The sequence below is a fragment of the Setaria italica genome, chromosome IX (genome assembly GCF_000263155.2).
Source record: "Setaria italica strain Yugu1 chromosome IX, Setaria_italica_v2.0, whole genome shotgun sequence".
NCBI classification, from domain to species: Eukaryota; Viridiplantae; Streptophyta; class Magnoliopsida; order Poales; family Poaceae; genus Setaria; species Setaria italica.
In genome coordinates, this window is record NC_028458.1 from 42,787,932 (window position 1) to 42,800,634 (window position 12,703).

General features: G+C 45.5%; 2 protein-coding genes and 1 pseudogene across 2 annotated transcripts; all 3 read left to right on the forward strand.

Annotated features, from left to right (window-relative positions):
* Positions 1–1,160: 1,160 nt before the first annotated feature.
* LOC101769765 lies at positions 1,161–2,844 on the forward strand (annotated as a pseudogene).
* A 1,950-nt stretch (positions 2,845–4,794) lies between these two features.
* LOC101771083 lies at positions 4,795–8,457 on the forward strand. Its single transcript, XM_004983997.2, has 9 exons — positions 4,795–5,104; positions 5,728–5,814; positions 5,896–5,954; positions 6,241–6,336; positions 6,536–6,616; positions 7,093–7,155; positions 7,241–7,414; positions 7,706–7,801; positions 7,932–8,457. The coding sequence occupies exons 1-9, from the start codon at positions 4,921–4,923 to the stop codon at positions 8,010–8,012; spliced, it is 921 nt and encodes a 306-aa protein (XP_004984054.1). The 5' UTR covers positions 4,795–4,920; the 3' UTR covers positions 8,013–8,457.
* Positions 8,458–10,378: 1,921 nt separating this feature from the next.
* On the forward strand, positions 10,379–12,439 carry LOC101771473 (protein ELF4-LIKE 4). Its single transcript, XM_004983998.3, has 2 exons — positions 10,379–10,637; positions 11,621–12,439. The coding sequence occupies exon 2, from the start codon at positions 11,763–11,765 to the stop codon at positions 12,135–12,137; it is 375 nt and encodes a 124-aa protein (XP_004984055.1). The 5' UTR covers positions 10,379–10,637; positions 11,621–11,762; the 3' UTR covers positions 12,138–12,439.
* The last annotated feature ends 264 nt before the right edge of the window (positions 12,440–12,703 follow it).

Below are 12,703 nucleotides of genomic sequence, written 5' to 3' on the forward strand. Positions count from 1 at the left end.
TTCTCCTTGTTATTGTGTTTGATTCATAAAGGAAACCAAAGGACGAGTACCAAGACATTCAAGACATGCTATACTTGTAATAATTATGGACATATCTCCATGCAAAAGTTTGTTTCCTAAATTTTCACCTAACATTGTATCATTCATTATTTTAATTCGCAGTGCATGGAAATGATTCCGCAAGACTCACTGTGATGAATTCAAGGAAAAACTTACATTCAATACAACGTTTCTGGTACGTATGAAGTTATCACATTTTGTACATTCTATAACACGAATATTTCATAACTTGTTTTTTCCCACTAAAGTGCTTGAGACAGGAACAAGGGAATAATTTATATGGATATTATGTCTGTGAGCACATGTATCATTTTGTGAGGAATAAGGTGATATCGGACAATATAACTGTACGTAAAATAAACCTATTAATAATTAATTTTTTAGCACCTTATATTTAATTGTTGATGTAACATTCACATATTTCCAAATTATAGATGTTGCTAATTAGAGAAGAACTCTTGGAGAAGGAGAGGCTTTTGGCAATCCAAAAAGCTCTCATGGGATGTCTGGTGGACGAGGTGATAAAATCCTATATAGTAATTGTATAAATACTAGTTTGATGTGTATAATATACTAAGAGTAGTTATAATTAATATTATGCATATACTATCATGAAATATATATATATATATATATATATATATATATATATATATATATATATATATGGCATGCATACAATACGAGCGTATACGTGCAGCTAGTGTACGCTAAGGATGTATACGTGTGTGTGGATGTGTATACTAATATGGAAAAGAATTAAGGGTAAAAGGAAAAATGTCTTTAGTCCCAGTTGTATGCGCATGCATGGCGCCCCCTCTAGCCCCGATTGGTATTACCAACTGGGACTAAAGGAGGTCTTTAGTCCCGGGTGAATGGGGACCTTTAGTCCCGAATAATTAGTCTTAGTTATTTTTTCGAGAGATATGAGACTTACCAATCGGGACTAATGTTCGCTTTTCCATCGGTCCATGAAGGAGCTTGTCTCGCCGTGGGCTCTAGGAACTGGGGCCCAATACGGTGTGAAAAATAGCCTCCATAAATTAAGTGTTATTCACGCCTATATACCACCTCAACAAACAAACTATCGCATCATCTTGAAAACAAAGAAAGCTGAGCGCTGTACTGCTGTCGCACCAATCATTGAATCTCCATTAGCAGGTGCAGGTAGTACTCATCAGCAGGCTGCTGCCAAGCTCATCCGCAGAGATAGGATCACGGACGCCGCCGCGACCTTGTTCAGCACCGACTCCGTCAACCAGATCCCTAAGAGGTTCATCCGGACCGACGAGCTCCAGGCAGCCGGCGCGGTCGTCGGCGAAGATGAGACGTTCGAGCTGCCGGTGCTGGACATGGCAAAGCTCCTGGATCCGGAGCTGTCGGCGTCGGAGACGGCAAAGCTTGGCTCCGCGTGCAGAGACTCAGGTCAGGATCGATCTCTGTTTTTCCTCCCATATGATCGTCTACTTATGAACTATGATACCTCCTCCGTAGCTGACGAGCCATGGAGTCGACGAGGCGGTGATACAGCGCATGAAAGAGAGCGCTGCAGAGTTCTTCAGCTTGCCACTGGAACGCAAGAACGCCGTGGCATTTCGGGGGGACGACGACAAGCTCGAAGGGTTTGGCCACCATATCAGCGGTGGGCCATCAGCTGGTAAGCTGGACTGGGCAGAGTGTGTGACCCTCGTCACGCACCCAGTCCATGTCAGGAAAACGGAGCTGTGGCCTGCTAACCCGCCAGCATTTAGGGATGCGCTTGACTAGTACTCCATGGAGATGACGGGTCTTGCAAGGCGGCTGCTCGGATTCATGGCGATTGACCTTGGCGTCAGCCAAGAGGAGCTCCTGGGCGCCTTCTTCAGTGGGGACGACGCCGACAAGGGGCAGAGCGCGGTCATCAACCACTACCCTCCATGCCGGCACCCGGACAAGGTTCTGGGCATCGTGCCACACACCGACTTGATGGGCCTGACGGTGCTGCTGCACGTCGATGACACGCCGGGCCTGCAGATCCGGAGGGGCGACAGGTGGTTCCCCGTGCGGCCGCTCCCGGACGCCTTCGTCGTCAACGTCGGCGACATCCTCGAGGTCCTCACCAATGGCGCCTACGCCAGCGTCGAGCACAGGGTTATCCCGGACGCCGAGAGAGGCCGGACCACCATCGTGGTGTTCCAGGATGCTTCCGTTGATGGGGCGGTGACGCCGCTGCCGGAGCTCGTCCGGGGAGATGAGGCGCGGGCACGCTATAACTCGATCGGGAAGCTTGAGTACACCAAGGGCAACTTCAAAGCACTGGGTGAAGAGACACGGTTCATACACAATACTTCGAAACTGCGAGCCTGTGTTAACACCAAAATTTGAAAATATGTTCTGAAAGGAAGGGATCGTCCGATGATGAAAAAATGACGAAATCTCTTGAATAAGGATATTTGCGAGCTGGCCGTAGAAATCAGGAACGTGTGCATCAAGAGAGAAAGTAAGAAAGCTAGAAGATTAAAAGAAGAAAGTCAACGCACACATGTACACGGCAAGAGTTCCAACAGTTTGGTATCCAAGGGAAGTGCACGTACGGGAGGTTGTTTTATAGAATAAAATATTCTGGAGATAGAGTTGGTTAGGGATAAGCTTGATTGGAGATAGAGTTAGTTGGATAGTTAGAGATAGAGTTTGATTATAAAATATTGTGTATGTGACTTGCCTTGTACGTGATTAAATGCTAATTATGTAACGTAAAAGGCCATCCGCTCTATAAATATAAAGGATCCTGGCCATTGTAATTTTTATACAACGATCAATACAAAATATTTACATTTACGCATCTACTTTTCGGCTTCACGCTATTGTCCTAGGAGTAGGAGTAATGTAGCTTCTCGACGAGTTCTTTCTAGCAAGCTGGGCTGCATCGATTTCGATCTCCGGCAAGCTGCAAGTTCCGTCACTAGGTGTTCTAGGCTTTAACTACCGGGCGTATCGATGTGGTTTCGTATAGTTTCATCTACCAGTTATCGAATATCTTGGATCTTTGACTTACGGCGCATCGCTTCTGTCTTGATCTACGATATTCACCAGTTATCTTACCTTGATTAAGCTTCATCGGCTGATATTTATCTGTTCTATCGTCTTGCCGTTCAGTTTGCTTTAATTAGCTTTAGATCGGTTCATCATAGACGACAGATCGCTTAATAGCCTGTTGCATCTTAATCTTGGCTACCCTTCGAGTACTGTTGGAATTAAGTTCCATTATGATTAGATTCATCGCCTGGCGGGGTTTAGATTGACGTCCTGCTGAGTGTTTCTAGGTTGCAACTACCGGGCGCATCGCTGTGGTTTCACCTAGAAATATTGGTAGCGACATTAGTTTGAATCTCATCGGCTTGTGGCTCTGGCTATGATGGAGCAAGAGCTCGACGATACTTCATATCCTATCGGCTTTCTAGCCGATGGTTATTGCTAAATTATGTTGAATCAGCTTGAATAGCCGATGAGCCACTTGCATTCATCGTGATGTTGGAATCGGCCTCATGGCTGGTATATTTATTTATTATGATTTATTTTGCTATGTCATCATCATTGCTGGTGCTAGGATCACATCGGCCCGATCGGTCGGTTGCCTCGGACTTCAAAGGATCATCTTCCCCTTGTCAGTTGAATGGTCAAACTGACTGGCACACCCGCGCACACCATGCGCGCCAATCTACAGGACCTGCACCGGAGTGAAGCAAATCTCCCAAGCCTTTCGTGTGTTAGTACGTGAAGGTCACCGCCTGATCTTTGCGTCAACACACTTCACGTATAAATATGGAATAGTATAAGTTTTGGTGTCCACAACCTCAAAGATTACTGTCTCAACAAACTACGTGTATATATGGAATAGTATGTTGCTGCAAACTGTTATTCACGCTTCACGTATCAGTGTTCCAAGCTGAGTGCTGTACTGCTGTCGGACCAATCATTGAATCAGTTTCAGAAATTGTTGCATTCCCCAGCTGCTAGCACTTCAGCTTTCGCTTCCAGCACACGGGTCATTATAATCTTCGTGATAATGTTTTGTAGGATCGTCTCGTTAATGTGTTTATGTTCTGGAACTTTTTACACTATAAACTCAGTATTAAAAAGGAAAATGAAATCAAAGAAAATAAAGAAAAATGAAAAGGGAGAAAAGGGAAAGAGAAAACTCAGTATTAAAAAGGAGAGGGGAGGAAAAGAAAAAAATACATAAAAGAGAAAAAAGGAAAAATAAAAACAAAAGGATAGAAAGAGAAAAAAAAAAGGGAAACAATGTACGCGCCTGCTCTCTCGTCTCCGACGCACGCACGGAAACCAATCATGCATGAGCGTCACGAGCCACGCACGGTCGTCCTCGGCTCCAGGTGCTTTTGCGACCCACTCGTCCTCGCTTAATTCTGCAACCCACGCGCGCCGTTCCCTTCGCTTTAGGCGACACGCAACGAATTTGTCGCGTATGGGAGGCGGCGGCTCAAGTGTATATGGTTCTAGCCTGGGCTGAGGAAGTGGAGCAGCATTCGACGAACGAACGGACGTTGCACGTATGAATCTCTAACACTGTAAGACCAGTAACAAAACGGGTTTTCGGAGAGCAACTATCGGCGGACTTCAGGCCCAGATCTGTAGGGCAACATAGCAACTGGTTGGGCCTCCAACTTGGATGCAGCGACGGCCCATTATAAGTGTTAGCAGGCAAGAAGTGGCGCTAGACCATCTGTCCAACTGTCCAAGCGTTCGTTATCCCCCCTCTCTCGCAGCTGTCGACCACGCTCACGCACGCCAAATCCGCCGGAGAGCGCGAGCGCAGGCAGGCAAACGGCAAACCTCTCTCGTGCGCCTCCTCACGAGCCAATGCCCCCGTCTCCCCTGTTCCCGCGCCTTTCCCCCACTCCTCCGCCCCCACTTCGCGCCAGGGCCAGGGGTGTCGGCGCCCTGCCCTCTACGGGAAGAAGAAGGCCGGCGCTTCTCGCCGTCATCCGGGCCAAGGGCAAGGACGAGGCCAGCTTCACCGACCGCATCCTCGACTACATCGAGGGTATGTGGACTATGCAAAATCACACCGGCTTCGTATTGGGCCATTCTTGTTTCGAGGCCGAATAGCTGAGGTTGTATGAAAATCAAGAGCCGATGCTCGTCTTGTGGTAGTGGTAGCTGAATGGACCCTCTTTTTTTTTTTCCTGAATCAGCATAGTGGGATTTAAAAATTATTGGAGAAACACGTGTTTAGACTCTTAGGCAGCGGATCACTCAGTTGCGACAACTGAATAAAATCAGCTTTCTGTTGTTGTTTATCTAATTGATCCTTGTTACATTGTAAATTGCTCTGTACAGTCCATAATTGAAAGCCTAATCTCTTTGCCTAAATAGTGATGAATCAAGGATTTAAGGAGTCGCCTCAATGGCTACCGCATTTTGCGTAAGTTCGTTTAGCCGTACTTTATTGGTGAAGGAAATGTTTGCGGCAACTTAAGAAACATTGAGAATAAAATGAGTGTACAAGCATGAACGTTGCATCTTGGGGAAACATAGGTGCCACCTGCCAGCATCCAACATGATAGGATAGCTAACCCATGCCACAAGTCAAAACTTGCATAACTCGAATGTGGCAAAGTGTGCCCGCCAACCATGCAGACCCTGACTTGTTTCAAATGTTTCTAGGGGGGCCAAAGTTAAGAAGATGGTATGGAGCACCCGATTTGCTTCCCAAGGATGGGGGTGCTGAGGATGAGGAGGAGGACTCTCCAGGTACATAGAGAAATTATTCTGTAAATTAAACTCCTTGGTAGCCATTGTTCTTATTTGCTGGCAGATTTGGGGTGACAACAGATATTGTGGAGCCTCGAGACGCTGTTCTAGTCACTGATGGTGACAGTGAGATTGGACAGGTTGCCTTTTATATATGTTTTATTTTCATCTGCTGCAGAACTGCCGTTGCACTGATGTTTAGTAGAGTAATCCTGAAATTTGCCTATCATTGGTTTCTTTCCCCAGTAATCTGAGCTGAACACTATATTCTAGTAAAAATAATCCAACTAACACGACAAGTTGTTTGAATGGAAAATCCTAAAAGAAACACCTAAATGTTTCGGTTGATTAAAAAAAATCTGAACTTTTGTTGGTAGACCTTTTGGCAAAATGCACCCGATTTAAGTTGATTTCCTTGTGTGTCAGATGGTGATATTGGCACTAATTCTGAAGAGGGCTAGAATAAAAGCACTTGTTAAGGACAAACGATCGACTGAAGAAGCTTTTGGAACTTATGTGGAGGTGACACTCTGGTGCTCTGACTGTATTTGGACATTCTTTATCTCTCAGATATTTTAATTTTTTTGTCATCTTTTAGGGGTGAAATTAGCTATATAAGAAAAAAAAAGTACATGCAATTTTTACCGATCTATTTTCTAATTATTTTTTTGATAAGTATAATGAATATCATGCAAGTAATCACCTTTTGGTTCACTTGTAGTGCATGGTTGGTGATATGGAAGATAAATCCTTCACAAAGAAAGCACTAAAAGGCGTTCGTGCTGTAATTTCTCCAGCCAATGTATGTTAAAGCTTGGTGTTTCTATTCAATGCTTAGTTACTCCCAAAGCATGAGCTGTACTATCTGCCCAAAAAATAATCATGAGGTTTAATATTTTTATTATCTGGAAAACTGTTGATTGTTTGGCACTTGTTTGTGGCACTCTTTTCTTAATATACATAAAAGACAATTACAGATTTTTTTTAGTTCCCTCCTTTTGACTTTCATGTGAAGAGTCTTCATATTTAGAAATTTGAGTGTTGGTATGGTATAAGAGTCAATTAAGTATCCTCCATAGATCCACTACATATTTGGAAAACTTATGGGTCAATCTGCTGGAACTTTTTGTTAAACAAATTGTATTTATCTTAATCTTAAGCAAGGTACTGTCCTGTGTAAGTTATGTGCTTATCTGAGAACATATTATCTACCAGCACTTATGAAGTGCCATTCCTCTTCACTTTCAAGATTAACATTTGAAATTGATATTTTTACAGGACGGTTTCTTCTCTGCACCGATTGACCTCAAGGGTGTCGAGCACATTGTTCTGCTATCACAGGTTTGCAATGCTCTCGTAATTCCTCAGGATCCAGCTGACTCTAGTATCAGTCTATTGCCCCTATGAGATCTTGATAAGAATGCAGCTGCCTGTCTACAGAAATAGTGGTGGCTTGCAAGCTATTATGAACAGCAAACTGAAGAAGCTAGCAGAGAGGGATGAAGAAGTGGTTCTCTCATCTGGCATCCCATCTACGATAATCAGGACTGGTTCTCTGCAAAGCACCCCTGGTGGTGAGAGAGGTTTCGATTTTACAAAGGTATCAGTTCAAAAACCCAGCTTACCTCCAGTGCATGTTAACCTGTGCATTTTTTCTAGCGATATGTAGTTGAACTATATGAATATCATGCAATGAGAAGGACACACATTCAGATATTATTGTGTTCATTGCGTGATATAATTTGCATGCGCCAAATTGAATATCATACATGCATTTCAAGTGCTGGGAATCTGAGAGGAATATTATCATATTGAAATGCCTACACTGTTCATTGTTGTGATGTGTCACTTTATGGGGTCTCTCCTATCATGTGGTGCTCGAAATGTGTAGGGCGTAGCAGCCAAGGGAAGAATAAGCAAAGAGGATGCGGCTACCATCTGCGTGGAAGCTCTGGATGGCATTCCCCGAAAGACACTCATTTTTGAGGTATGCAGTAACTAACTCAATAAGGCATCAGGTCTCGAGATCAAACTGTCATGATTGGCATTCCTTTTCTTTTAAGGAATATTTTCTGTTAGAAAGACAACAAGAACAGAAAATGTTGTGCATTGTGCAGGTTGCAAATGGTGATGAGAAGGTAGCAGACTGGAAAGCATGGCTTGTAGAGCAGATTAAAAGAGATGAGGAGGTACAGTAAAAACTGGAAAGTGTTTCTCCTCTGTCGAACTGTGAGAAAGGAAAATAGAAACGAGCCCAAAATAAGGGATTTGAAGACTCAAAAGAGAAAGAGCTAAAGTTTTACCTTAGATCTTCTAGCCTGTGTGGCTATTTTATTTTAATCATATACCTGAAGAAACAAAAGTGCGTGGAGACGTGGAGGCACATCTACCTCAGCCTCCAAGGAGGCTATGCACGTCTCTGCAGCAGTTGGTCTAATTCAATATCTTGTACTGTGAAACTGCAGCTCAAATGGTGTTACAATTCTAATTTTTTTGTTTAATCATCCATGAGTGTTTCTGTGCACATGTATCTAGCGTTTCTGCAATTATTTATTTGCTGGTCAGCCTGAAGATTGTTAAGGCCATCAAGGTTATGACTTGGAGGCAATAGAAGTCAATGTCACAGGGTACTTGATTTCTGCAGAACATTGATGTAATCCTCGGATTTCTGCAGAACATGAAAAACTGCTGTCCATCTTATCCAGAAAACTTGATCTCTGTGTGTAGTATTTCAAATCTACCCAGATACTCCTTTCTTTGGCATGTCAATTTGAAGATTAGGCCATTATGGTTGACTTGAGGATAAGTCAAGTCGATGCACATGCTAGCTAGTATTCGGCTTCTGCAGGGGCATGTACAAACAGCTGATATTTTTATCCACAAAGCTACGTCTACTGACAGAGACAGGTATCAAACTTAGAGGGACAGCAACAACATTAACTGGAATTTACAAGAACTTCCGCAAAAGTTAGGCACTAGCTTGTAGAAACGGCTTACACCAATCCTTCACTTTTTTTTTCTTTCATTCAAGAAATACTCCTATCACTGGATTATTCCTTTTTTTATGCCTCAAGTCGATCTAGTCATGTCTTTTCTTTTTATTTATGTGAGGAAAACGATAGTTAAGTTGCTTTCACCGTCTACGTGTGCGATCATCCTCGACTTCTTGGTTTAATACTTGTCATCTCCTAGGAAATTTGGATGGGGTAGGAAAGATTCAGACATTGCTAGATTCAGCCCCAGCAAAAAAGTTGATATAAGAAAATTTCCATCCGATAATCAAATTTAGAAGCTTCATGTCCGGTTGCTTGATGAGAAAAGAAAACCAAGGACCAAATCTTCCATGAATGGAGATGGCAGATATCACTGTCACCGTCGGTTTAATTATATCTGCCGCCGCGTGGTTGGGAGATTCGATGGCGTTGGTGCCGCCGGCGATTAGATATTGCCATCGCGCAACCACCGGATTGCCTGTACTCAAACTAGCCATACATGGCGGCGCCCCTTGGAGTTCAGTGCTTTGCCGTTCGATGGATCGCTTTTGGGTTAAGAGCGGAAGAGTAATCAAAGGTTCGATTACAGTTAAAAGTTAGAAGCCTTCGGTATTACGGTGGACTGTTTTCTCTTGGGGAGTAATAAAGAATAATCTAAAATTAAAGTTACAACCCGGTTGTTTGTTCAAATATATAATCAAAATTGCATTTTTTCTTCGAGAGCCTGTCACGATTCAATGAAGAGTAGAAATGGTAGCACCGGCAGTGCAAGGATGTCAGGATGGGGGAGGGAAGATGTCAGTACTAGTACCGAGGTTAGCACTTGTCACATCGTCGAATGCTAATTAGGTATAAGCTAATTATAAAATTAATTGTAGAAATTCTGGGCTAATTCGCGAGATGAATCTATTAAGCCTAATTAATCCAAGCTTAATAGATTCATCTTGTGAATTAGCCTCCATCTATGTAATTAGTTTTATAATAACCTATATTTAATAAGAGTTTAATACTCTTATTAGTATCTAAACATGATAGGGGTAAAGTTTAGCCCCTACAAAACAAACACCCCTACACCTAAGGAGTTGAATCCGTGTGCAAGGAATTTATGAATGCGGTCAGCACATTAACTTGTCTGACATCCCAAGGAATTTGACCATGGATGGATCATGGATGACTGTGAATTCCTCGGTGCACAGTGCCCTACTGCTCTGTGCCCGCTGTAAAGGGTGGTCTTTACCGCAGTGAAATTGCCCTCAAAATTCAACTTGGCTCCGAATTGAAAAGAGAACTTTTGGCGGCGGAGCAAACGGTTGCCACAGGATTGGGAGGTCAGATTCCGGCTTGCCGCAAGCACGAACGAGAGACCCAAGCAAGTCCCCAAACATAAAAAAAAAACATTCGGAATTCCTGAAATTGATTGAATCCCACTGCACGCGAACATCCATCGGCAGAAATATCAGGACACATCCATCGGCCATCGCGCAAGGAGAGAGAGAAACGTGTCGGAACGTGCCACAAATCTCTCCCTCAGCGCCCCTCTCTCTAGCAAAAGATTCTCTCTCCATACTCAGAGCAATAAAAAAACAGGGGAGAGAGAGAAAGCAGCGCGGAAGGAAGGTCGGCCTGGCCTGCCTGTTTCGTGTGTCTGAGGATCTCCTGATCTCCTCCTGTCCATCGTCATCCACCTCCCCACTCTCCTTCCCCCCTCGCAGCCTCGCTCCTCAGTCCTCCCCACTCTCCTCCCTCCGACGCCCCCCCGTCTCTCATGATCTGACGGAGTACCCGACGGACGGAACCTCCTCACCGGCGATGCTACGGAGTAGTACCGAGGTAAGCACCACCACCCCCGCCTTCCTCCTCCTCCTCTCCTCTCCTCTCCTCTCATCTCCCCTCCAAGACAAGTGCGGAGGAAGAAGCCATGGCGTTCAACGCGAGCATGCCCTGCCTGGTCTGATGTTGAGCATCATTCTTCTGGCTGCGGTCTCGTCTCTCTTGCTGGTGAAGATCTCCGGGTTTTTTTCCTTTCACCTTCTGGGCTCGTTTCCGTTATTGTTCGTCGTTATGCTGGGTTGACTGGAGTCGGGGATTCGTCTGGATGCTCCTGTTCAACCAGGGGAAGCACCAATCTGCCGCCTTCGTCCCGCCCAAGCCCGAGCCCCTTCGCTCCGCCGATTTTCCTCCCCGTACGAATCCTGCGATTCCTCTCGCGGATTGCGTTGCGATTTGGCCCAACCGATTCAGGGCCGCGTCCGATTCGTTTCCCCTATTCGGCGAACTCTCGAGGTCGTCTCCACGTGCTCTCGGGAATTCTGCGCCCAGCTCGTCGGATCTCAAATCATTCCCCCCGAGCCGCCCGCCCCTCTTGCTACGCTACGCAATTAATCAACCAATCGCCGAAGCACGAGCCTCGCCTTTATCGTATTCATCATTCGTCTTTTCCCCCCATAATTCGACGCGCTTTCCGTCCCTTCTTGTTTGTCTGGATGGATTTCTTCTAGTCGTTGCGGAAAAATAAAGGGGGAAATCGCGTTACTACCGAGATTTTTGTCGATTTTTCGGGCCCAAGCTAGAAAGATTCGGCAAGTACATCTGATCTTGTAGCACAGTACGCTGTCCTCCGATGCCCCAACAGTGAATGTCTCCACCTTTACTTTGCTGAGGCCAGCAGTAATGTGATGGCCAAATCTCGATTGCCCAAACCACAACCACTTGAAATTTGTCAAGTGAACTCACATCCTTATCCCACTCGAATTTTAGCGAGAATTATTATGCAGCCTCATTCTCTCACCAATTTCCCCCGTTCTCATTTGCAGACTATGCAGAGCTGACAAGTCCTCCCAAAATTTAAGTAGACGCCAAGAATTCAGGCACAGGCGCGCAGCAAGCCAACAGCAAGACGACGAAGCGGAGCAGAGCTACTGATAAAGAAGCAGAGGAGGGAGCGCATCCTATTCCATGGAGGGCGGCGAGACGACGCTGTCGGGGTTCGGCGGCGGCGCCGGCGCCGCCGGCGCCGGCGTGGACACCAAGGTGCTGCACGCGTTCCAGACGAGCTTCGTGCAGGTGCAGAGCCTGCTGGACCAGAACCGCGTCCTCATCAACGAGATCAACCAGAACCACGAGTCCAAGGTGCCCGGCGACCTCTCCCGCAACGTCGGCCTCATCCGGGAGCTCAACAACAACATCCGCCGCGTCGTCGACCTCTACGCCGACCTCTCCTCGCTTTTCGCCGCCTCCGACGGCGGCCGCGCGGCCTCCGAGGGCGGATCCGTCGGCACCGTTCGGCAGGCCGGCGCCGGCCACAAGCGGATCAGGTCCGGCCTCGACTGACTTCTTGTTGTTCATCATCTCTTAGCTAGCTAGCCAGGGACCGACCTCTCTCTCCACTCTTTTGACTTGAGCTGTTCTTGTATCTATCGACCTATCCACTACGGCACTACCTATCGTCCTATCTCCCATTACGACTGCTACTGTTACATATGAGCGAGAGCAATCCTCTCGACTCATGATATTCTTGTAGCCGATGTTAATCATCTTCTTGTTGCTATGAGCCAGTATGAGGTAATGTATTTTTGATGCAATTCATGGACGATGCAACAGCAACACAGAGCGTGAGAGAAGTTTGTCTGAAATTCCCGATCTGAAACTTCTCTTGCAGCTGGCAGCGGCAGTTCACACTTCACAGTGCTGCATCGATGTGCAGTAGAACTGTACAAGTGTGGATTTCTACCAACTTCATTTGTGATGGTTTCAAACTGCTTTGTCGGTGTCAAACTATTTTGGGGTGTTTGGGAGAGGGGTGCTAAACTTTAGCACCTCTATTTTAGTCCATTTTAGTCACAAGTGCTCCCAAACAGGTGGACTAAAATTCAAGTGTTAAAATTTAGCACCCTCAT